Genomic DNA, 27,997 nt, shown 5'->3' with positions numbered 1-27,997 from the left:
TCATTATGGAAGGAATAAGGGAAATTAAAATTAACTTCATCTCAATTTTATACATATTTTTAATGAAAGATAAAAATTAAATGGTTTATAGCAAAACTACTGACATCTTGACTCTTAGTTTTAGTTGATTTTAAGCAATAAATAATATCTAAGTAAATGTAGTTACCGTTAGTTCAGTAATAGCTATAATGATAAAATTTCAAGTAAAAAATAGTTTTGCTATAAGTTGTTTATGTACGATTTATTCTTTGGTATGATAACAATTTTAAGCTTAGGTATATTAATTTTACGTTAGGCATATTATAAAGCTTAGAATTACTTACCTAGATTTTAATTCATCATATATTATTTTTTACAATATTAAGGATAAAAATAGATAAAGACAACATTGAATAAATAACAAATTTGTTTTATATTATACTATATTTTGGAATAATAAAATTTAACGATATGGCATTTTTTTAATATGGAGGCACTTTATGAATGTTTGTACTATTTTGGTAAACAAAATGTATGATAATATATTTTTCTACTACTATATAAAAACAAAATATATCGTAACTTTAAGAAATACAAAAATACCAATATCTAATTTCATAAATAAATTATTATAAAAACAATAATCTTTACAAAATAATTATAGGTATGTACGAAACTAAAATTACCTTAAAAAATTCATCGGCCACTCAATAAAATATATCATTACAAACATAAACCTTTTTACACTTAACTGACATTCCAAAGATACACAATATCACTTTACTTACCTAACAAAAAATAAACGTGAATCGTACGACTTAGTGAATACATTAATAATAATGATTTTAAGCTACTTAAGCTCCTACATGTAAATGGAAGCATTAGTGAGCGATATGATTAGAAAAAATGAAAAAAGATATAATTTTTGACCAAAAATTATATTTTTTCGAGTGCGTAATTGCTGGTTACAGCAAGACTCGTATCTACTTTGATAAATATTTCTTAGTAATATTTTCGCAATTTGTTTTATATTATACTATAAATTATTATGTAAGCTGAAAATATAATAAATAGAAGTCGATGTTTAGAATATAAACCATACAAGGGAATAAAACACAAACAGAAAAGCCATTATAATAAATCGACCGTTTATCGTCACAGGCGTACGAAAAGACCGAACAATGACAACAGACTTCCTGACAAAAAAATCGTACGATTCACGTTAAACGTTTTAAAATTCTTTACTCTAAACAGAGGAATGTTTCCCGGTAATAATGCCTGTGGTCTTATTGTACTCGTACTCTTTGTGCCCATTGTTAGGCCTCCTCAAAGTATCGTCTGTGCCAGATTCCCCGTTGTCTTTCAACAGACCTTTCTTGTCACTGAAAATCAATAAGAATTTAGAGAGCGTGATTTAAGACCTTCGGAAAATCGACGGATTCGAGGTTAAGGTGACGCGCCAATCCAAGACAAATTATTCCCGATTTTTTTCATTAAATCTCCTTTAGAATTGAATTTTTCTTGATTGAATTCGGGTCGGCTTAATAAATTTTGATTTGATTTGTCGTTTATTACTTTCCCTTAATCATAATTGGTAGGGATTTTGGATGTTGAAGATTTTTGAGGGTAATCCACGTGATTTAGGAGTTTTTAATATCTTCGCGTAATGACGCAATTTATTAAAGTTGCTATTGAAATAAGGTCACGGAGATTTTTTATACTTAGATCCTGTGAGGTAATGGTTTTATTAAAGGTTAGGAGAGATCGATTTATAGCTGTGAAGCGATGGTTGAAAGAAAAAATATGCTTTGATTAAAACACAAAATTACACCAATCCTTGTGGATTTCTACATTATTTAATACTGAACTATATATCAAATCTTACATGAAGTAAGTTAGTGAATGTTGATCTTACCGTTGATTCAACGGGTTTGGTTTCTTCTTTTTGTTTTTCTTGCAACAACAGCTGGCTATGATGCCCTGTTTCTTCCAGAAGTAGAGCAATATGTCTAGTAGTACGAGACATACTAACACTACGACGATTGATAACCCTATTAATGCTCCTGCTGTAAGTACTGATACCGGTGCATTTGTGAGTTTGTCTGAAAAATGTAAAACGGTCAATGGATCATCACAGCTATATAGGGGGACTGGTAATTAGTGAAAGATGTACTTAGTAGTTTTATTTTTATCACAATAACAAAACAACAAAATTTTGTTAGCATTTGGTTGTGCGTATTTTCGCATGATCAGCTGTTAGTAGCGGGATGTATTTTGGAACTTTACACGCGCGTGCTAATGAAATTTTGTTGTTTTGTTATTGTGATAAAAATAAAACTAATGAGTATACAAAAAAGTTTCTTTGGGAAAGTCGTTTGTAATCATGAGTATGGTACTCATGATTACAAACAACTTTCCGTGTTTATGTTACACGTGTTTAAATATCCCTCACTAATTATCAGTTCACCTATATTGTTTTTTTTCTTTCAACAGTTCTGTTGCCAATGAATGGATACTGTTTAAAAGTCTGAATCAAAAATGGTTTCAATAATTGGGATTGAAATTGAAAACTCTGCTCGGTGGCTACATTTACTTGGGTATATAATTTGATTCTGATGAAAATGATAACCGATTTCACAGTCATGTGGTTAAATAATATTTCTGCATTTATAAAAGAAAGTTTTTTAACATTTATTATAGGGAAGTTCTTTGTTATTATCTTTACCTGGTACCATAAGAGTTATATTAGCAGGAGTAGAGTTTCCTTCAGCGTTATGAGCTATCAGTTCTAAATGATAAGTAGTGTTGTGTTCTAGTTCGTTCACTAGTAGTTCGGTTGTCCCTTCCAGTCGATGTTCTTTACATAATGATTCGATTATTTCTTCATCCACCTGTAGAAGAGACATTATTTTATTAAATTGCCTTTGAAAATTAGTGTATGAATCTATTTTGCTTTAATTTGTAGTCTTTACCAAATTTTTTTCATTGATATTAAAATCTTAAAAAATGATTGTTTAGATGCGTAACAACTTCTAGCTGCGGTGTCATTGCCTATATAACATTATATTGCATTGATTATTCCTATTGAAAACATTGATGAATTTATCAATTTATAATTAATAATGTATCTCCAATCTATTTCGTTATTAATCCAATCAGACAATTAACTTTCTTAGACTATCTAAACAAATCTGAGCCAATATTATGTAATTGTTTATTGTTCCTTTACTTCAGGCAACTGTGGCCGATATAATGAATGATGAATCCAAAAGCTGTGATAGGTAAGTATCTATTTATTATGATTGATAATAACAAAAGATGGTGGGCGATTTCGATGAAGATATTATTTGAAACATTATTATATTAACTTCCTTCTTTATGATGACACTTAAATTACTCCAATCAACTGATAAAGTTAAAACCACAAATATTTTGATGACAAAGAAACATAAAGGCAGGTGTTTTAATGTAGATTTTTTTTTTAGAATGTTTAACGTTTGAGGCATAATACTTATTTTCGGAAGTAGATTAAGATGAAAATGGAAGGTTAGAATTTGGCCCATACAAAACATAAAATCAAAACTAAACTATTGGTATACTATCGCGTCAAAAACAGCTGAAATTGTGGTTTCACACATTCCATATACTTCGCTTCAATAGTACCTAAACTAGATATTCAGAATAGCACATTCTTTGCTTCAAAAGTATGCAACAGTACTATGCTATTCCAATAACCAAAGTACATTGTGGTAACGTGAAGCCGGCTGTGACCTCAGCCGTACTAATGACGTCACAGGGCACGTACCGGGCAGTATCGTAGAGCGTAGTAGTCTATCGGTTCGCCGTTGTTCTCCGGAGCTTTCCACTTGAGCACCTTGTTCGACGATATCTCGACCTCATCTAGTTGCCATATCGGAGGTTCTGGAGCTGACCTATAAAGATTATTTTAAATGATAAATGATATTTATTTTTGCAAATAGGTTATAAAATAACACTTTTACACGTCAATCTCTTAAATAACTAGATGAGGCCGGCATTTCCTATCCGACTACTCTGAGAAGAAATGCCGAAACAAACTCAGAGGTAAATTTTGTTAGATTGTTTTAGTTTAAGGGTCTTTTTAACGTTTTTAATAGATGTTTAAGGGATTTAAATGTGGGTCTTGTTGTCTATTTTGCCTGGGAATTGGGTTGTTCAACATTATTAAAATCAGTGTTATGATTTATGGACACAAAACAAGAGTTTAATAAATAAGCAGCAATTAAAAAAAATCAAAGGTTAAAAAGTAAAATCCAACTTAGATTATTAGGATTGCTGATTATACTCTGTCATGACTAAAATATGGCACACGAGTACCTTTTAAAACAGTTTCCCACAGGGTACATAATATAAACGGAAGGTCGTACAATCGTAATAACAATACTGCAAAATTTGATAAAATAATAACAAGATTCGCTAACGAAGTGTCGAACGAACCTTTCCTACAATTTCCGAATGTCCAATCAATATTTTTTGTAGCAATAAATTGAATCAAATTTGGAAATCAAGTAGGACAATTCTGCATCGTCATCTTAATTAAATCGGGTCCTATTACTTAATAATGATTGTGACTCGTTTTTTACACAGAATAAAAACACCCACGCTATAAAAGATAAGTTGTATTTGTGCGTAGGCGCTAATAGGTAGGCACGTATCTAATGAACTGAGTAAGTAACAACATTTTGAACGCAATTTATTTTGTTGTGTAATAATAATTTTATTTGTTTACTGATTTGTCTCTGTACTTGTATTTTGTACGTATTATGTTACTTGACGCAGAAATATTTTCTAGCTTTTGAGTAGAAAGACTATAGAATGAGATTTTTGGAGACAAGAATCCCATTCCATAGTTTCGTAGTACTTAAACTTATGAATTATGAATATCATATTAAAATCAAAGTTAAGTTATTCACATTTACACCGCTAGCCCTTTTTTTTTTTTTTTTGAACCGCTAGCCCTATAAGGTATAATTTAAATTATTATAATGCAAAGACAAACTTACTTGTCCATAGTTTCAAATGCAATCTGTTCACTCCATTCTCCAGTACCAACGCGATTTATTGCAGCGAATCTAATGTAGTAGGTGGTATTAGGTTTAAGTCTCTCCAGCTTGAATGGGATTCCCACTGCCCAAGTCCTATTTGGATGTATATTAGTGACTTCATATTTCTCTAGCTCGTCATACTCTGCTATAAAACCTATGACGTCAGGCCCTTCGTAGTCGATCGGAGTCTCAATGAAGAATGTAGCTGATGTTGCCGCTTCTTCTATTGTTGTTGCCTTGAAAAATGATAGAATTTAATATACGATTACATTAACTCTTGCCCTAGTCTTTAGGATATAGAAAGACTTCAAAGCTGCTCATGATTATTGTGTAAGAGACTGTACGCATAGCACAGTTACTTAACAATAACTTATAGAATATTTTCGACAGAAATTAATAGTCGATCTCCATACAAAGATTTTGAATTTTAATCGGTCATTAGATCAACTATTTCCGCTAGTATTATAAACCAAGTGAACTGAAATACATTTACCAAATATAAAAAAAATAACGGGTTGCTAATTTGAACATGAAAAACTCACAATCGTCCAACAATAAAGAAGTAAGCAAGACGCAGGAAGAAAGAAATAAAAATATGATTCCTTTGAATACATTTTGTTGAGAAACTTTGTGTGTACAAGAAAGAATGTCTTCATTTACAGTAAATCTTGAAGGTGTACATAAAAAGGAAGATAGTGTGGAATTGTGATGGGTTTGTTACAATTTGTATACTTGTGCGTACTATCGTGGATACGTGTGTACCTTTGTCAAGTTTTTTTGAGGTCTTTCGCTTACATTTCCTTTTAGATTTATTCTTACTACTCGACTAGATAGTACTTGATTTATTTACGCTTTTCAGCATAAACGTCTAAAGTCAATGTTCTGCTAAATTGGGTACTATCCTCGGTCAAAAATAAATTATTACAACTTTTCAATACAATAAAATATTAAAATAATCACACTCTCATTCATAAAGATGAACTATTTAATTTTCGATTTTTTCTAGCTAAATTTCTAGAAATAAGTCTGCTATTTGACGTCAAAAACTTATGACGTCATAACGCACTATTTCATACAAAGTTCATAGAAAATATCGTTTTTGACGTTTCGAAAAAGTATTGAATTTGACTAGTAGGAAACTAGCCTATTGTAGATATATTGAGCTACTATTGAAGGCTATTGAAAAATAACTGTAAATATCCTTTATTCAATCAGATTAATACTCAGAAATTAATTACCGATAGCAACATCAGCCCAAAGTTGAACCACAAAAAGAAGTTAAAGAAAAACAAACTTCTTACACAATTCCGATGAAATGTTTCACTTCAATAACAGTATCTATTTGTGATTCAAATGGACTTTGTGTTTGTTTAGTTATCTTTCAAGTTATAATGTATGCAGAATTTGAAATTCTTTAGCTGTCGAACGGAAAAGGTCATGGTCCAATTGTTACGGATATTGTTCGATGTGTAAAATGGGAACTAGAAAGGTTTGGTTTTGTGGTTTCAGACAAATGAGAGCCAGACATGTATGTCGTAAGATGAATGTGAGACAGACGAAATATTTCAAAGTAGCGTTGCGCTCAAAAAACAAAACTGATACTGATGTATTAAAATGGTGTATATCGCATGGATAACAATTTACATATAAAATGATTTGTAATGACATTACTGCTTCTCCTGATACAATTGGGGATTATAATGTTTCCAATCACTAAGAATTTAAGCATAGTGAAGTACAGACTTCTACGTACATACACGAACTGCTTGAGCAGTTAAGTTAACTGCTATAGCTCACCGCGCGATTGCGGCTTCAAGCACACAGTCTTAACTGCTTGTAGTAGTCCATGTACGACTGGCCTAAGTAAAAACCCAAAGATTTGGTTTGTTAGAATATATTTCGCCATTTTGAAAAAAAATACTTACATTCACCACAACCGATGGAATAGATCCTTTTCTAATCTGAAAAATCTTAACCGCTTCACCATATTGATTCCGGGCTCTACACTCATGTCTTCCGAATGGTGCAAACTGCTCGGAGAAGGGGAACGAATGGTTCATTGTGGTTTCATAGTCCAGAACAATATTGTCATGCTCTTGTCGCTCTATTGTTGAAAAGTTTCCCGGTACAAAGCTAAAAGAAAACGTCATTTTAAACTTATGAGCTGAAAGGAATAATAATATGATATCTACATTTCGACTGTGGCATAATCTAATAAAATTAGAGACATAGTTATGGAAACATTCAGTCGACAAAATATGATACTTGTTATTATGTAGGTAAAGACGCTGAAGTTTCGACTTCTATGGCCAAGAATAGATTTAAAGTCACAAAAGATGGAGGAGGTATTGCTAAATTTGGAAAGAACTATTTCCATATAACGTTTTAAAAGATAAGGTTAGAACCGACAAGAAGAACTAGCAAAAGTAAAGGAAACATACCTCCAAGTAAAATTAGCGGGTGGATTGCTATCCTGAGCGCAGCTGATGTTCACAGTTTCACCGTTCCAAGCCCAGAGCGGTTCGTAAGTCTTGTCAAAGTAAGGCTGATGCAATACTGTCAGGTACATCAGCTCAGTCTTCGTGTCCACTGGTATTTATGTAAAGGGAAGTTTCAGTAATCAGTAAGTATTACACATTTTGAACGCTCATTAAATCAAGAGCCCGGGGACCCGTCTACTATTTGATTATGGACCATTGTCAAATGGTTTTTTGGATATATTTAAGAAACTTTGGCTTACCATCGTTAGTAGCATTGCAAATGTATATACCCTCACTAGATCTGCTTACTTTCAGTAGTGAAAAATTTTCAATAATTTCATCATAATCAGTATCTCTGAAAACATTATCAACATTCGGTTTTAGAACAAGTTTTGGGTTTACATTCAAAAACTTACATTTTCATACATACCTTTCTTCATCTAAACTTTTTCCTTCGTAAGTAATCATGACACTAGGTAAAGGTATACCTGTTACATTACAGAACATTGGTATTACTGAACCCTCTACAACAGACCTGTTGGTGAAGCCTATGATTTCTGGTTTGATCAGTACCTGGTAAAATATAACGAAAGATGAACACTTATTTATAAACCACTAAGATTTATTTTAGATACATTACTGTGTAATGGTTTGGACAGAAAAACCTTTCTCGTAGCATTTATACGGTATGCGAACTACCTAACGGGTTACCGGGGCTCCGGCTCGACAAACAGGAGTAGGAACGGGGTGGTTTTTAGTCGGTAAGAGTCTGACACTCCCTCTCGCCTCGCCCATGATTGATTATCCCTCTCAAAAAAAGAATCTATACATATTTTTGTGTATTTTTCTATTATTAATTTACATTAGACATGAACTTAGTATAAGTCGAAATAAGTGTGCACAAGCTATACCTAATTTGCTCAGAATGACTAGGAAATAATTCATATCAAATAAGACAGTATATATATTATTTAAAGTTTTATTACCGTGATTGTCAGTTGCTTCTTGGACTCCCCAACGAAGTTTTTAGCGGTGCATTCGTAAGTGCCAGCGTCTTCTGGTGTTATACTTTTAAAACGAATTATTCCCTTCGAATGTATATCCCAAGGAACTGTTTTGTTTTCACCTGGACTCTGTAATAAATGAAAAGTATGTTTTGTTACTAAAAGTCAAAGTCAAAGTCAAAGCATTTATTTCAATTAATCCTAAATTAGGCACTTTTGAAACGTCAAATTGAATTGTCCGTCAGTCTGTCTGTCAGTGAAGCTAGGCGCTCGTTCCAAAGTGTTGCTTCGAATGGAGAAGAACGAGCAAGAAACTCCATCGTTACTCTTTTCAAAAAATGTTTTTTACAATATCTCTGATACATTATTTGATCATTTACCTATTGTATATATATGTAGGAACAATGTAACGACAATACGACGTCAAAACTATGGGACAATAAAACCAATTTGTAAAGAATATAAAATAAAAAGCGGGTTGTTTCAAACATAGTGCCCACATATGTACACTTACAATTTTGAAATAATGCTTCTATACAAATAAAAAATAATCTTTAATTAAATTTTTCAAATAAAAAAATAACTGCTTGATGCCACAGGATCCCTAGACTACATTGGAATAAATTAATACTTTAATTTAACGTGTAACTAGTGATCGTATTAGAGCATTGTCTAGTGTGAGCGAGTGTCCAGTGGAGCCGGACCAACATGCTGCCACACATTTTTATCTTCAATATAATCTGACAGTTTATAATATGCCTGTTTACACAGTTCACGCTTTATACAAGATTTAAATTTTTTCTCGTTCAGATTCAGTATGGTGGTTGGTAGTTTATTGTAACACTTAACACAAAATCCCATGAAGGATTTCTGCACTTTGGACAATCGGAATTGCGGTATAGCTAACTTATTTTTACCTCTCGTATTAAAATTGTGTCTGTCGCTTCTTTTTTCAAACAATTGTTGATTTTTTCTCACGTACATAATATTTTCGTAAATGAATTGAGAAGGTACTGTAAGAATGTTTATAGTTTTAAATAGTTCTCTCAAAGATTCGCGACGGGGTAAGTTATATATTGCTCGAATAGCTCGCTTTTGCAAAATAAAAATTGATTCTACATCCGCAGCTGCCCCCACAGCAAAATGCCGTAAGACATTATACTGTGAAAATAACTAAAATAAACAAGCCTTGCCGTACCTACGTCCGTTAGCTGCCTAATCTGTCTAACTGCATAAGCAGCTGAGCTTAGTCTCCCCGAAAGTGCTTTTATATGGGGCCCCCATTGTAATCTGTCATCTAATGTGATACCCAAAAATATAGTCTCCTTAACAAATTCCAACTTTTGTCCGTTCAAAGCAACATAACATTCGTTATTTTGTACGTTTGGCAAGCAAAATTTAATACATTTGGTTTTTTTCTCATTAAGCGCCAAGTTATTAATAGTAAACCACTCATAGACTCGAAGAATGGAGCTGTTTACATCGTCAAAATTATTCGTACGTCGACCTATTTTAAAAATCAGTATGTATTGGAAAACCTGTTTTTTATTTAGGACAAGATCTATAGGATCCGATTATTTTCTAATGTGTGATCTATATGTATATAATTATATACGATGGTATACAATAAAGTATTTATCTATCTAATAACTGATTCTAGTAAAGAGTACCAAACGAACTTGCTTTTATGGTCCGTTCAAGTTGCGATGCTAAAATGAGTCCTTGGTGACTTTTAGGTAAGTGAGCTGTCAGATTTAATAAAACTTTACTACCGACCTCAAATCTTTGGAGACGTCTAAAAATGTCACTGTGACAGTCCCTTTCTAAGTAGTTGTGAATTTTCGACGTAAAGACAGTTTTCAAGACCGTTTCTACTTCAATGAAATCGTATTGTTTCATCTAATTTGACCACAATCATACCTATTCCAAGCTACAAAATATTAACCTTATTGTGAAATTGAAAGGTTGAAATTCCAAGATGTATTGATCTGTAAATTATATGGTTCTTACCGGTTCTGGTATTTTCTTCAACTCCACTTCAGGTTCGGGCAATCCTTGAGTAGAGCATTGTATCATCAGGCTTTCACCAACTGCTACTACTGAATCAGGATTCCCATTTAATTGTGTGATCACTGGAGGGGTCATTACCTGCAATACAATTTTGATTAAAATCATACCAAATAACTCTGTATTAAGTCGTCAACCGATCGTTGGATTAACCATATTAGCCATATCATCATAATTATTCTCTTCGTATATTTCCAATACTTGTTAAATACATTTTTAAATATTTTATTTAAAAAAAGAGCTTAAGAGAGAGGACTGTCTCAGAAATACTGCTTTCTGGATCAGGCCCTTGACCCAACTAGCTAACGTTAGCCTACTCTACCCAGGTTTTTGGACTATCGGCACATTTTTGCTGAATCTATTCCACATGTTGACAATCTAATGAGCTAAACCAAGATAAATATTATTTATTATTGTATATACCTTAGTTTGAATATTGAGTTCCACTTCTTCTCCAGTCGACAAGACAGATGCTGAACATTTATATATTCCTTCATCATCCTTGCTCACATTCTTTACAATCAAACCATCTGGCATGATCTGATATTTTTCTGTTTTGTTGGCTAATATCTATAGAATGAGAAAAATGTATAACTTTACTTACATGACCATCGCACTATCTACTAGGCTTAGTACTAGACTTTAGTATTTTGTAGAACTTATACTCGTATAATTATATCTAACTTGATTAAGTAACTCATAATTAAGTCGTGGTACAAAACTATTATAAGTAAATACTCGTACAATCTTTATAATTTACTTTATACCATACTTTATTGTAATTATTATTTACTACTGGCAGTACCTACGTATGTATAAAAATCTACGTTTTAATTGTTATCCTAATTATTTCAGTAATTCCAGTACTTAACCATCTTACCTCATCAGTTCCATCTTTTCCGTTGTACCATCGGATCAAAGGAGGCGTGGCTCCGTTTGCCTGACACTTGATCAAGGAATCATTGTTGAACACTAAGTACTGCTCCTGAGCCGTGTCATAGAAGTACAATGGATCTGTTGATTTATTCAATAATATTTATACTTTAACTAAGAATAAATAAAGGTTACAATCAAATGAAACACTAGGCGGCTTCCTCAATCTGTGAGCATGGGGCTTCAAAAACAATTATGCTATTTCTTGATTGGTTGGTAGTACTGATAACGATAAAAGTAATATATTTAGTAAGTATGTTGTTTAGATTTTTCTGACAAAGGTCTGTACCCATTACAAAGACGTTTTGACGTTTAAAATGCTTAATTTAGGTTTAATTGAAATAAATGCTTTGAGTTCGACATTGAAAAGAAGACATGTATCATGATTGAAACCGATATTTTACTAAATGACTAGCTAGTTCCAAGCGGTTTTTAATGGTTGATATTGATGCGAATGTCTGTTTAGCTAGAACTAAGAACAAAAATAAAATGCTTAATAGTATCTTACCATATATATCTAGGTTATGAACACGGGTTTGTTGTTTTCCCTCGTAGGAAGATATACATTTGTATGCCCCCGATACAGTCTTGCTTGCACTGGGAATTTGTAGAAACAGACATCCACTCTGCTCTTCGGTGTACAAATTTGAATCTGTACCTGGTCTTGTGGAAACAATGTGGTTTTTAGGACTTTACAGCGGTGAAATTAGATAGTCTACTTTAATTTCAGGCATTTCGTAGCTACGATCCAAATGTTAGGATAATATAAATAGATTATTTTTTATAATAACGACTAAGTAGAATAGGCTGGTGCATTCATTGCTGTTTACTCTGTCCAAGTACCCATGGCAGAAGTTTTTATTTAACAGATTCCATGCGCTAGACGTTACTTAATAAATAACTATATTGAATTATATTATTTATGTAACAACTAAGATTTATAAGAGTCACATTGGGACTTGAAACTAGTAGATAGAGTTACTCTCATTTTAAGCGAGTAAACGGTTATTTTCAATAAAATTATGAATTCTTCGATGAAGTACATTCTTTTAACTTATTTGATAACTATCGAAGGTCTCATAAAGTATTAGACATAATAACATACCCCGAAATTACTCTGTTGTAAGGATCTAGCCATGTTAGTTCTTTCACCATTGACGAGTCATCGGAACAGCAACACTCCTCGTAAAACCAACTCCCCGTCGTAATGCTTCTATTGCTTACTGTACTCTCTATTAAGCATGCTGTACAATCTGTAACAATATCAAATAGCAATAAGTAAATATAGTTATTAGAATAATGAAAAAATGTGGAAATCTAATAAAAAACTGCGAATTAAAATTTTATCTATATTAAAAGGTAATAGCGCAATAATAGCAAATGTCCAGGAAATAACTAAGTTTATTACTTATAAGTTTTCATACTTATACTATATCTAGGTAATTACATAGGTAGATAATAATCTTCCGCAATGAGTTAACTTATTACATAAGAAGTTATATTTTCTATAATTTTAGTTGCAAGAGACCAGACAATCGAATGAAATAGCAAATTTATAGTGAGTAAAAAACTATCATAAGTTTCATAATTGCTTTCATAGTGGAAAAGTTTAGTTACGTACATTATCCAAGAAGTTTCTATTGGCCAAACCCACACCACTTTCGAACAATACTTGATGGAACAAATACAGAACAAATAATTTTCTGGAATATTTACCAATATTCTTATACTTGTTCTTTAAATAAAGCAATAACTGCATGCAGATACCTAATTATACTTATAACCGCAATTATAGTTATACCTCTATATTATTAGAACCGTACTTACATTCGGCGAGGTAGATTGGCCGAGTTTTCTCATGGCGTAGCTTATTTAACTTTGCCAAAAGTCAGTCGTCGGGAAAGATCGCAATCCCGCGTTTTCGACGCGTAGCGTAATATTAAACTTTTGTATAAGTTCATTTATCGGATCAGTCGAGTTTGTCGTAAGACGGGATTAGATCGTAGTTAAATATAATATCGACAAAAATCATACAAGTTTTTACAGATATTTGTAATGTGAAAAGTTTTATTGGTTCGAATGTACTAGGTGACGAAAGTTCAAAAAAATCTACAGTCGATAATTTTTTTGGGGAAAATTCAGGAGTTTTTTTTTGAGATATATCGTTTAAATCGTTTAGTTTTCGTTACAATAGTTCAGTAACCAGCTTACATATAACATTCAAATAAATACTAGTTTCTTTCCATTCCGTAACTGTCTTCTATTGTACGTCAGGGTCAGCATTGAGTCACATACTACTAAATTAAATTATTTTCGAAGAGCTACTATAAGTCCCAAACGACTCACTAGTATGACATAAAATCCTTAGTTCGAACCGTTGTTATTTTTGGCCATCGAACCAGCAACGACTGTCGTAAATTCTCGTATGGTAACAGAGACCAACGGCTTTACGTGTTCTCAGAGGCACAGGGTTGAAATACTAGAGCTAGTTTTCAGACAATGGTTATTTCCTTTTGTCTGAAAAACATGAACATTTTATGTCTAGCATAGTAGTATAAACTAGACTATACAAAAAGAGATATAAACAATATTGAGTAGAAGTTTTGGTTTTAGTCCATATAGGTAATGAGCAATGCACCTAAATTTTGCCAGACTAAGATCTTCGTGAGAATGCTCAAATACAAAAACCACAGAAATAATAGCTGAAACCATCCCAAATACGATAAGTCGAAATGTCTTAAAGATACTTTTCGCTACATCAAAGACACCTTAAGCTTCCCAGTAGTCATTATTTTCGTTGTTGGATAAAATTACGTGGAATCCCCACAGACGACTAATCAGATGAAATTGACGTAGTAGCCGGAAATTGTGACCAACCTGTGTCTTGATGTGATCAATAGCGAAGGCTTATGAGGGGGGCACGTTGGAAGAGCCAATTCAATGGCTCTAACGATGTTATTGGTACTGTCATTATAGCTATTCTGGTAATACTTATGTATTTACTTAGAATAAAACCTTAATTTGTTCTTTTTATTGTTTGAAAACAGGAGAAATTTGCTGTAGATGTCTTCTTTAATAATGAAAATTAGATGATCATTACAATAGAACATCGCCATCGTTCAAAAATAAACTTATAAATACGAAGAAAATGAGAAAAGTTGGTTTATGTTTTGTTCAAGAGTACCACGACTAAAATCTCGAATGCACGCGGTACTAAGATGATAAATATAGAAGTGTCAAGCCCAGATGGCGCCGATGTAAATCAATGCAATAGTTATTTGATAGATTGTCGATACAATACATATCTATACACGTAAAAGACGGTTATAGCAAACTACTGGACGGATTCCGGAAGACTGTATAGACAAAAACTAAATATGAAACAAAATAACACATTTAAAAGAAGCTAATAAGTCAATCGCTACTCAAGAAAAAATATACTTTTCTAGGTTTTACCCTAGTCTATCCTTTTTTCAAACACACGCACATACACACACGCATGTAAGGTACCTATTACCTATCCTTATTCCAAATGTAATGATGTCTTACTTCATACGTACATTTCAATGATACTATAATATAAAAAACACATGGTAACAAATTATTATATCTCGTTAAAAGCAATGAAAGTTAATTGCTCTCAACAGTAATGACCTACAAACGATGTAAACAAAAAACTATTTGATGCTCCGACACTTTACGAACGTATTTATAAACGGACATAGGTACAATTTAACTATATCTCGTCTTTATAGTAATTTTATTAACAAAATCACAAAATTTTGGCTGTAAATAGATTTATTCGCTAAATTAATTATGTTGTAATTACTTTTGGTAGACAATAGTATTGACTAGACGGAGAATAATTACAATTTCAATGAATAATAGATTTAAATTACGTTTCCAATTACTATAATTAACGTTAGGTAAATAATCGCGAGTACTAGTTATCCAAGGATAACTGTTTAACGTTGTTTTGAAATCGAATTGTGTATATTTTATAATAAGAAGTAGAATGTCCCAATTTTCATGTAAACAATGAATAATGATAAGACAACAAGTTTACGATATGTCTTATAATTCCAAACAAATCTGTACCAGACTAAGGGTACTTTTCCACCAGAGATGTGCTATGTAGCTATTCTACAAAGATGTAATGGTTAAACTTGTGAACCGTTTCCACCCATACTAAGCTATGTAACTGTGTGAGGAAGATGCGCAGCCATCCATAGCACAAAACTTTCCATATAAAAAACATAGCTTAGCTGAGTCCGTTTCCACCACTGCTAAGCTATGTGTACCAATGAATATGATTGGTGGAAGCCAAACGCATCCACAGCAACGTAGCATAGCACATCTCCGGTGGACAAGCACCCAAGGATTCGCAAACGAAAATCGTAAAACAATATTGATTACTAATAACGATTAAAAAAGACATTAAAACTTACACACTAAAATCATTACATTATTATTCGCGTGGATACTTATTACTCATCAAATTATATATGAAACATATGTACGAGTATAAGAACCTCAACATACAATATAGGAAAATTACAGATCTCTAAATTAAGGTTCGTTGCATCACTGCTAAAGTAAAGTAAAACTGTTTGTACGTCTTTTTAACACTGCATAGAGGTTAAATAACATGAAATGAAGTCTGTGTCACATCTTTCAAGGAATTCAAGGTCAGACCAATTGTAGGAAGAAACACCAATGTCAGGATAAGGAACAAAAGTTTGTTCCATATTTTTTTATTACTTCCCGTGTTTCAGCTATGACGTCACAAATACTATTTTCGTCGCGCAAAATGTGTTAACGAACCAATTAGCCAATTATGTTTGGTGGTGAAAATAAAATGGTTGTACCTACTTCAAAGTGATCTTTGAGTAAAATTTAAATGGCCATTATAACGACAGGATTTCCTTGATTGATATTATTTTTTAAATTATTCATTTTAAAAAAATATAACAATAAATTAATAGTCGTATAGAAGAATAACTATTAAATCTTTGGAACGAGAGAATCTGCAGCTAAAACTACACGACCGTAATTTCCTCAACAACCCATTAATAGAAACCTCTAACAAATAGCTACTGCTCTGCATCGACAGACCAAAACAAGATAAAAAATCGAACAAAAATAATGTAAATCCAAAGAAAACTTCCCTCCCCCTAAATTATCGGTTCGTTAGTGGAAAAGCATTGGAAACGAGGCAAGCCACTACGATTTAATGTTATTTCTCCCAAGTGTAGGAATTAGCACATGGAAAACATCGGGGGGCGAAGCCCTATCGTTATTTTTATGGGTAAAATGGAAAATACCTATAAAATGAGAGTAGGATTTAAATGTGGAGGGTTCGTGTCAATATCGGTTTGTTACATACTATATTTTTTTTATCGTTTGGAAAAGCCGGAACTAGACAAGTCGTCTTTTCGTAAAGGTATTTTGGTAACTGCGACAATAGTAAACATTTTACAGGTCCATAATTCAGAAAAGCTAAAATTTTCTTAACTGTTATGCTAAATACCTTATCCCTATAAACAAAAAGACCCTTTACCAAACAACTATTTAAACAACCCACTCATACCATCGCATAAGTAGGTACATCATGATAGTTAACAAACTATCGCCACCCAACTTTCATAAAATATTCCACCCAACAACGTGCCATCAAACTAATCGTTTCATAATTTGGTCGCAACACTATCGACACTCGCTACTCACTTGCCACAAGCTACTTGTCGCGAAGTATTATTAAAGTGACATAAACTATCGTCGCGCCGTCGTCGTCCAATTAAGCCCCATTATATCGCTGTTACGTACTCTAGTGTTGTTTATAAAACATATATTATTTGTTGTGTTATATGTATGTTGTACTGTTTTTCTGGGAGTTGTATTTTACCTGTTCTGTTAGTACCTTATTATAGTTGTAGTTGTATAATTAGGTATGAAATAGCCTATAAGTAATACATAGTAATAGACAAAACTCTAATCGTATAAGGATTTAGTTTCAGTTATCTATAGTCAATTTTGTAATTACGTAATTACCTTTCAACTTTTTATTTACCTTTGAAATATTTACATTCATTTACACCTACACCATTGACGCTAATTCTTCTCATCCGGAAGGGAATACAACATGACGATACATGATACAATGAATTAAAACCGACATCTGCTACATTCCATCCCATATACAGATGTATGAAAATAACTCAAACAAAATACACTAAATATTATATGACCATTTTGACATTGTGTGCAGATGCGTGTTAATCAGTGTCCATCTAAATAAAACAAGAATAGATTATACGTCACGGTTTAGTTCGTAAACATTGTGGACTTAATGCTAGGGTCACACTGGACTGAGGCGGATTATATTGTTGCCACCAAGAAACTTGAGGCTTAACAAGAGCAATGAAATTTGTAAATAGTAGCTCTACACATACTAATAGCAATGGAAAATTTGATTGTAATAGTTATAACTAAAAAATAATAAGGAAGTTACAATGACTAACGTAAAATATTTGAGTCACCACCGAAAGCTGAGGTCTCCTATTACAGTTTTATCGGTAACTCTATGTAGTCACCAGAAATACGTACAAATCTTGATACACGTGCTTATGTTATTTGATACACCTTTGCTACGCTCTAACGCACTTTCTTGCTTTGAAGGATGCGTCTACTTAATTTTATTGTGTGCTTATTATATTTGGAAAATTAGTCGTGTGATATTGTCAGAATAGAAATATACCTTGTCATCACATCACTCTTAATCTTCACACGGGCGTCATCCGACTACAAATTGGACAGGGCCAGTACCCTTAGTACAAGTTTGCTTTGCGTTGAACGAAAACGAAACGAAAGCGTATTCGGCGCTCTGATTGGTTGGTTTTTCGCACTGGCCAATCAAAGTTCCGAACGCTCTCTGGTTTTGACTACTTTAAACAGATAGCAGCCTACCTTGGTAACCGAGAATATGGTAAAGTTTACCATAGGGCTTACGCTGAAAAGAGTGGAGGAAGTTAGGCCTCTACAAGACTAGGTCCATAGTCTAGTCGAGGACTCTTACGGGTTGTTAAAGATAATAATGAACTGGACACTTAGGCCAAAACAAGACATAGGTAGTTCCATAGTGAAAACAAACCTCAAGTACAGTTCTTACGATATCATCCAGTGTGTAACAAGCCCTTAATCGGAAGATGAAACAACTAATAATTGGTTAGGCCAAACTCGTTCTAGTTTCCAGTTGGATATTGGAAGTTCTAGTAGTTATGTACAGTGTAGATATTAATACACCGCTCTCTTGCTTCGCCAGTTTGAGGGTTAAGTAATTACTAGAAGGATGATATCGTTGCCAGCATAAACCTAATTATCTATCTATAGGTGTTAGGTGTCTCATGTAAAATAATACATAATGTTAACATGTCTTAATTAATTAATGCGGTAATTATGTACTGATCTTAATCAAACATATTGATTTTAGTTAGTAGTTTAGGTGGTAGTAATTTGTTAATGCATATAGCCTTATTATTTAAGTATGTTTTGTTTGCCAAGGCCTTGGATTTTGATAATTCATAATTATACACAATACGTCAATCATAAGTATAGGTACGTCCTATATTTCAACATTATAATTGTCATGTTACCTTTTGTGTATGAGAAGTGTATACTTATAGTTTGTATAAGAACCATATAATAACCCAATTTTCGCTAGTAATTATATATATATTTTTTAGGGGAGAAATTAATCATCCAAGATTTCTTCTGCCTTGGGCGAGGCGAGTGGGAGTGTCAGTCTCTTACTGACTAAAAACCACCCCGTTCCTACTCCTGGTTTTCGAGCCGGAGCCCCGGTAACCCGCTAGGCAGTTCGCAGCTCCGGAAACAATATACCTACATAATGTATTCTGAATTTCCGTTTTAAATATGTATTTGAAATACATACCGTACCTATTGAATAAAAATGTTTAAAATGTAGATTTAAAGGTTTAAATTATGGTAACTGCGATACAAACCACAAAACAAATGAAGCTGTCAAAAAGAAATAAAAATAAATTAAGATCCCTTACAAGATTATTGCATGAACGATATTATTAATAGGGTTACATCCGAAGTATGTTACAAGTGAACACTTGATTGGTCCCATTTGTCCGTACGCCGGCCACAGTTATGCAAGTCATCAATCTAAGTAGAGAATAAGGGACAATTTAATTTGTTTGAAGACTTTGAAGTACTCGACCAATAAATGGTCGTAGAATGTAATACAACATAATATTGTGGTTGTATTCCCGTGTGTATGTGTGTGTGTGTGTAATGAGGAGGTTTCTAGTTTTGTTGTGTCAACAATCATTAACATTACAGATGTTTGGTTAGTAAAATCAATAATTAAATAGTTTTGATACAAACGTCTAATCAAAAAGTTATTTAAAATATGTGCTGGTTTATCTGAACAATTGGGAAATGGTTGCAGAAAAAGCTTATTTAAACTCGGGTCTTCGAAGTTGGTGAAAATTTTAATAATACTTTTCCTAGTTCTATGTACAAATTCCGACGTCCATATAATTTATTTTATAACGTATTTTACATATAGACTAAATAACCTACCCCTGCAATAAACAGGGTAACATAGATTTTGGAAATCATTACCTCAATAGTAAGAAAATCACAATAAATGAATAAATTATCGATTGGTCTAAATTAAAAGTAGGTAAATATTGCTGGCTGGAATTTAGGTTGTTTAGTCAGTCCTAGAACAGAAAATACTTAGAAAATTAGAGCCATAACGTCTTTCCAACTACTAGTGTGAAGTTATTTTGTCGGTCATAAAAACTCGGTCGTCTGGCCAAAACCATACGTTGTACCTTCCACTCATATTTATGAATATTATTTCCCTAAGCAATATCTCCTATTTACCTTTGTCAAAACCTTGACATGGGATATGAATTGGACTACTTGCAAAAATGTGAGTATTTCTCGTAACTTCCAAAATTGTGAATGGATATATGATGGGAAAATACATTTTGGCAATTTCTGTGTAATAAAATCTAGTAATGTTCAAATGTTTTATATGTTTTTCAAGCCAATATTTTATGTTCTACGTATATTCTTTTTTTGAGAAATCCGATAAGTAAATTGTCATATTTTACCTGCATTGTATAATTATTCTCTCTCATCTCATGAATATGAAGTAAGCAAAATAATTGCGTATGTGTCAGTGCTATACATTTTTGAGCCTCATTTGGACTCTTTGTGAGATTTAAATACAAAGAACGCCAATTATTTCGTTCGAATTTCACCTTTCGTTACGATACATTTCCAAGAACGCCGATCTCTTTGTTTGTATACCTATTTTAAATCTTCTGTTGAAAATACTAAAATAGTAATGACTGTTAAAAGAATAATGGGTCATGGACCATAAATTTCTTATAAATAGTTCTCGTCATCTGGTATTAATTAGGGCGCCATTGTATCGCACGTTTGACGTAACCGAAATTATATTTGAGCTGTGGATTACCAAGGTGATTTTAAGGTTAGTAGGTACTTAAGCTCTTAATGGGTCTAGGTACTTAGTAGGTCCCAACATTTAAACACGTGTTTTCTCTACGGTCTTTCAGTTTTATAGTAGTACGAATATAATGGACATTTTTAGTTAGAAGAGTTTATGCTATCCGTGGTTTAATTATTATTGGAGTTAATAATATTTGTATATTTGCCTACATAATAATATTTTTTTAAATAATAAATAAATAAACACTAGAATATTCTCCACTTTGGTGAAAAGTAATCCGCCCCGAAGGCTACCCATTGACCAAAAGTTCTTGATCTATTCGTGAACAAAAATTTAAATCTATTAAACTATGATATATGATCACAATATATGATAAAAATGTTTAACAGTACACAAAATTGAACTTCATTTTCTGGGTTCGTCTTGAATTGATACAGCTAAGAACACCCAATCACCATACCTACATGCTTATCAAGGACTATACATTTTCCAGGAGAGACAAACACATAGGGGGAAGCTCAGTGCTGTCACGGTCTAATTCGAAAAAAACATCGTGTGAAGTTACCACCCATAGGTAGAAAATAATGCATATAAAATGAAATGCTGTCTTCCCTACATGCGATATTAAAATCGTATATTCAAAGTTATGTTACACTCACTTTTCACCGGTTATGTTATGAGTTTAATGTAATAGAGGGTTGAGCCTGTCGCTGTGAACCAACAACAAATTGTAGATTACAAGTTAATAGTCAAAATGTCTAGATTACCAAACAAATATTAAAATTTATAGAATTTAAAAACCTAATATAAATTAAGTGCTTGAATTACCAAACTATTTTTTTAAAGTAAAGTATGTTAAGTGTGTAAAATTCAAAATAAATCTTTATATATAAAAATCTTCCGTTACTGTGTAACTGACTGACTGACTGACAATGTACAGCCAAAACTACTGAACCTAAGAAGCTAAGAATTTGCCATGTATGTTCCTTAAGGAGTATAGGGGAGCACTAAGAGAGAATTTCCCACAGTAACAAGATAAACTGGAATCGCCTATTTATGCGTTCGAAGTCACTGGCAAAACTTAGTACAAAACAAAGCACGATTTACTATTAAGAATTACAAACGACAACATGATAATGTTTAACACCAGTTTTTTATGCCAGTATTATGAGTTTAACATACATAAATACATAACCGAAGACGAATTGCTATATAATAAGCCACAATATTTACTGCTGAAGTTTTGCTACAAGTCGAAAATTCCCAGTATGACTTTCCCCAACCCAACGCGGCAGTCACGCCCAAAATATTCCTTATTTAATATACTTAAAACAAGGTCAATATTTCCGAGTTGTCTTATGTCAGTCAAGAGCAGACATCGTTATTATCCAATTGAATACATTTAGTGAACAGTATTAGTCTTGTAGCTTAATAAGGGTAAATCAGGAGTAAGTGTTTGAATCTCGGACCTTTTACTTTTATCGTAAAATTCAAATAAAGGAAGATACATTGACCTAATAACGAGCGAGGATACTGGAATTGTCTAGGTAGGATTATGTACTTAGCCAGACTTTATTTTCCTATTGTTTGTTTATGTTTTCACCCATTTTGCTCAACTCCTTTTGATCGTAGCGTGATGTTTTATAGCCTTCCTCGATAAATGGACTCTACACATTTTTCTTAATTTGGGCCAGTTTTTCCTTAGAATAACGCGTTCAAACAAACAATCAAACTCAGCTTTATATAATAAAGTATAAGATATAAGATAGTGGTATAATAATGTTTTAAGTGTTATTTTTAGACAAATGTAGGCAACTGTTTATTTATTTGAACTGAACTGAGATTTTAGTAGATGAATATTTACGAGTATTACGATCAAGCAAATAGTGAAGTGTAGTTAGATCATAAGGCTTGGAATAAGACGTCACGAGATAATAATGCCCTACATTAATCTAGCTTAAAATTCCTGCGTAATATTTCAGCGTGAAAATTGCTGTTATTTATGTCCTCAGTAACTTATTTAACGATCACAATAGAGTTGTAAATTATTGTGTAAAACATTTTTTATATAAAACACATTGCATCACTATAACACTCTATATAAAATTTAAAAACATAATTATTGTATATATGTAAATGGGTATATTTTTACAATAGGGAAACAATTCTTTGCCATACAGTGCTCCATAGTTAATCCTTCGTTTAATTTGCGGTTTTTGACATAAGACGCTATAAACCAACTATTCCTGAACATACCACAGGCTATTAAATGGTAAGGCACAGTAAAATTCTTCAATTCCGAGGCTCGAACACGCGTCCCATTTAGCAGCACCATGACACAAATAATGGGACTCATAATTTCAGGAATTGATAACGTCACGTCTGCTTAACGAGCTCAACTAGTCGGTGACCGAACGAACGCATCAAATTGTCGCTGATGCACGCTCCTAACGTTACGCTTTTAAATATTTTGTTACGGTAACTAACACTTGTGGAGTGTTTGTTGTTATTATATTTCTGTTTGTATGTAAATATTAAAAAAAACAAAACTGAAAACATATACTGTGTTTTATCATCCGTCAAATTGTTTCTGAGAGTTAGGTATCATTTAAACATTCCATTTTTAAATAAAAGTAATAAAAATACAAGAAAAAATAACCGACTTCACTAAAGCAAAGAACACTGAAATGGTCAAAATTACCTTTATTTCGGAGGTCAGTGTTAAATAAGAAATAAACAATAATGAGTAGCACTACATTTCGAAATTAAAGTCATTTTGATCCTTTTAATGTTTTTTAACCGCCTTTCTTCAGTAAAGTCGGTTATTATTTTCTTGTTGGTTATTAGTTTTTAATTTCAAATATGGAATGTTTGAATGATTCCTAACTCTCAAAACTTTAAAAAAAAAGCTGGCTGTATAATAAACAACTCTAAATCTATTAAAGTAAACTAAACATAAATATATTTAATCGTTTCATAATAATCTACGTCTAGTAGCTATATGATTCACTTTACAAGTAAAAAGAAAGTGACACAACTTATTTACTCAGTAAGTACAAGTAATATTGCTACCCTATTTCGCTACTCCCGCCCAGAGTAAGAGAGCAAAATGTAAAGTACATTACACAAGGTACCGTAAATAAAGTTTATCTCGGAGAAACGGTTAACTTTAGCGTTAAGTGGTTTTTTTGCTTCTGAGGTGGTAAACAGGCTTTTATTTTTATTTATTTATATACACTTCTGTATATAACATACGATAATGGGCTTAATGTTGAGTGGCATTCTCTAACATTAACCCTTTTGCTCGACTCGAGATCGCACCGGTTGACATTGTACACTTTGTACAGTTATTAAAACTGAATCTTTACAATCAAAGTTTTTCTTGTAATTAAACTATGCAATCCTCAAAGGAATTCAGTTCGTTCAGCTATTGCAATTGTTTCAAAGCATCACAGCGTATCCAATTTCGAAAAAACTGATCGAAACACAGAAAAATCTAAAGCCCAGTGCGGGCTAAAGGTATTTGAAGTATGTTTGTTCCATTTTCTAGCTGTCGGCACATCAAGCGAGACTGGCCGAACCAAATGTACCATAGTGCAGTGTAGTTTTAAAAATCGAAGAGACGGATTGCGTTATACCAAATGTACTGCTCTTCTACACAAAAATGTTCAGAATTATTCACAAATATGTACATTTTCAAATGTTCTTTACATTTCATCTCCCTTTAGATATATGCGGAAGATATCCTCGAATTAATTCTAGCAATACTATTCAAAGCTCGTATCAAAATCTTACCTACCACTTTGATCAACAAAACCAAATACATATTAGCTAAAGGGAAGGGTTGTTATGAAGAAAATAAGACTAAGTAACTTGAGATAAGGACAAAAAGGAAGCAGAAGGTCACTTCTAGAATCACGATAGGTAATACTAATATGATATGGTTGATATTATCATGTGTATGAATATTGTAGGAATATTTTTATGTTTTATTCATATATGTGTATACATAGTAACGATAACTACTGAATAGTAATAACAACATTATCGATTAAACATTAACGTGTTTATTCTGTTTCGATGCGGATTGAGTTTCAAACACCAAGGCGTTGAAGTTTGACGTGAGATTTATACACTCGTATAAACATTAAGAAAATTTGTTTACGGATAGAAATAAATATCTAATACTGGTTAAAAGATTAGGTCGCGACATAGGATGTGTGCTAACATCTGGGTGTAATGATCAAAGGAGACTTGCGTATTTTTCCTACACCTGTGCGTGAATTGAAATAATCCTCGCAATCTTAGTACTTTTTCTAACACATACAATTTGTAAGATGTTTTATGAGGTCATTGTACTGAAATGCGAGAGTGCGAATAAATAGCTGCTTCTTACATTTTGTTGAGTTATTTTTCTATGAAGAAGCCGTTTTATTTTTGGGTGCCGTAGTAATAAAACTAAACTTATACTCAACCTTGACTTTCCAAAGCATTTATAGCACACAATTTATGTAAACATCATCTTACTATAAACTATAAATATGAAGCTATAGTGTTAGATTAAACGGTTTAGTTAAGAATAAATAACGATATAATCTCATGTTATTTCTTAGAAAAGTCTTTGAATTATTTCCGCTAAAAGAAAGATATATTACTAACAAGCCTTTGAAGACTAATGCATATGTGTACTGAGAGCCATTACCTACATCTACTTATTTAAAATTGAAACATTTAGGTTATTGGGTTATATCAAAAATATTTTATTTTTCTTTGACACACAACGCACGGAGAAGTGTTCAAAACGGTTTCCAGTTTGATAGACAGTATGAAAATTGAGTTTCACAAACTTTATAATACTGAACAGTGGCACATGCATACTTTGACAGCTCTATTTTCAGTTTGCCCTCGACTTTATTATTGAATTTGCTGTTGCATTTAAGACATCAAAACTGTTAACAAAAAATGTGTGCAAAAAGCCGGATTCAGCTGAATAATTTCGTATGATTTGTAAATAATAGACGTATATAATAGATTGTAGCTAATATATTTAATGCGCTATTATAAAACCAAAATCTCTACCGCTAAAGTCAAAATAAATAAATTAAAACTATTTCTTAGTAACGATTTTATTCCGAATAAAAAGCTAAGGACTGGAAGAAGTAATCATTAACCACTCTGATCGCGGCGGTAAGTATTGAAACGTGAAATTATTTAACGTAATCTTAATCTTAAATCAAAATGAAAACATATATTCAATCTTCTCATACTCAAACATTGAACAATAAAAAAAGCATACACTGAACACTTCACAACAAAAATTTAAATCTTGTAAAAACCCATCAGACGACTGTAACGAGACCAATAGACATGTGACGTAAATGTCTCACACATTCTGCGAAAGTCCTTGCAATCAATCATTGTAAACTTACATGGCACTCAAAGTGTTGCTAAGATCATTGTCTATTGATACAATGATTGACCTGCAAGTCTTTTATTGGGACCTACTTGTGCAAAATTACTTTGGCCTTGTAGTTGCAAGCTTTGCAATACTAGACATTATTATTGCAAATTATGGACAATAAACACTGCATACATAATAATTTATATGTTAGTCTTAATATGTGTTTGCGTGCGTGGGTTAATAATGAATGTTCTTTCATTCATGTATAATATACGAGTACCTATGTATTTCTTTCTATGAACAAATGAATTATTTGTTCTGTATCTTAGTCCTAACTTATGTCTTACATTTTTTTCTAGCATCATCTCTGGAAGTACCCTACAAAATCTTGCTTTGGTCTAAACCAATTGTTAAATGTATATTAAATGTATATCATTAGACAATATTATACTTTTATCTATATAGTATATATACGCTAGGTATATAATAAATGTAAATGTATATTATTAGACTATACTATACATTTATTTAAAAAATACGCGTTATAAACTAATTAAAACTTTTTATTTATTTATCTTTTAATTAAAATCCTTTGAGAAAATCCACAAAAATCTAAATTAATTTCGTTTTACCAGATCCTGGGTGTGATCAAACAGAAACCTTTGCGTAAATGTTTACAAACCGATTCCGACAGTTTACTACGTAGCCTTATTTTTAGATAGGGATATTAAGAAATAATAATTATAATATTAGTATATGATTTAGTATAAAATATATTTCTTTTTATTTATGCTTTTTAATTCAAACAATGTCTACGGTTTTGATTAAAATATTTTACATATACCTAAGTTAATCAATCAATTACTTAACGTAATTTTGCTTTCAATTATATGTTGAAAATTAAATGCATTTTTATCACCTAATTAATTATAGTACTTCATTAATAAATGTCATAATAAATATATTTCCAGTTAGTATGAGCTGGTTATCAACAAGCTTATTAATATTAAAATTGTTTGCATGAAGATAAATTCATATTTTAATGTCAATCAGTTGTATGTTGACATGTTGTAAGCACGTTAGGTAAATATAAACTTCTATCATTTACCTATTTACTATTTACCTACATCAAAACAGGTTTAACTCGCCAATATTGCACTAACCAATTTACGTAACTGATTATACATATAGAAAACTTGCTTGGAAATAAAAAATATATTGCGTAAAAACGTAATAGTTATATGTAAAAGAAAATAAAATAATGTTCAACTCACCATTTGTAAATAATATCACGAAAACCGAATATAAAACAAAACGCTCCATCATAAAATAAACCATTTACGAAACAAAACACAAACGATACAGATAAAAAAGTTCAAGGCTGTCACATTCTATTTTCGCGCCTTTTTTATTCAAATGCGTTCGAAAAAAAAGTAGTTGCGTTCCAAATCAGGCAATTGTTTATGGCTCGTGCAGATGCGGGCAAGGCTTGACACGACTGACGTTTGTGCCTCTTTTACTGACACTGTGAGCTC

At 32.3% G+C, this 27,997-nt stretch overlaps 1 protein-coding gene across 1 annotated transcript; it reads right to left on the bottom strand.

Moving 5' to 3' along the window:
• Positions 1 to 41: 41 nt before the first annotated feature.
• On the bottom strand, positions 42 to 27,997 carry LOC118267433 (fasciclin-2). Its single transcript, XM_035581429.2, has 16 exons — positions 27,737 to 27,997; positions 12,653 to 12,800; positions 12,056 to 12,210; positions 11,495 to 11,628; positions 11,038 to 11,184; positions 10,558 to 10,695; positions 8,530 to 8,676; positions 7,974 to 8,116; positions 7,804 to 7,898; positions 7,505 to 7,652; positions 6,989 to 7,196; positions 5,022 to 5,299; positions 3,785 to 3,911; positions 2,705 to 2,870; positions 1,895 to 2,081; positions 42 to 1,361 (listed from the first exon to the last, which is right to left on the bottom strand). Exons 1-16 carry the CDS (start codon positions 27,798 to 27,800, stop codon positions 1,226 to 1,228), a joined length of 2,421 nt encoding a protein of 806 aa, XP_035437322.1. The 5' UTR covers positions 27,801 to 27,997; the 3' UTR covers positions 42 to 1,225.

Source organism: Spodoptera frugiperda, chromosome 6 (genome assembly GCF_023101765.2).
Source record: "Spodoptera frugiperda isolate SF20-4 chromosome 6, AGI-APGP_CSIRO_Sfru_2.0, whole genome shotgun sequence".
Lineage (NCBI taxonomy): Eukaryota > Metazoa > Arthropoda > Insecta > Lepidoptera > Noctuidae > Spodoptera > Spodoptera frugiperda.
The sequence above is the reverse complement of the archived record's forward strand: the minus strand, read 5'-3'. Positions and strand labels throughout refer to the sequence as shown.

Bases quoted from the DNA above. Each gene is read 5' to 3' on its own strand.
- LOC118267433 (XM_035581429.2), bottom strand. From the start codon at position 27,800: ATGGTTTATTTTATGATGGAGCGTTTTGTTTTATATTCGGTTTTCGTG. The intron at 8,117-8,529 runs GTAATAAAACTT...ATATTTTACCAG, and splicing joins AGAAGCAACTGACAATCACG to GTACTGATCAAACCAGAAAT. The intron at 7,653-7,803 runs GTAAGCCAAAGT...CATAAATACCAG, and splicing joins TTGCAATGCTACTAACGATG to TGGACACGAAGACTGAGCTG.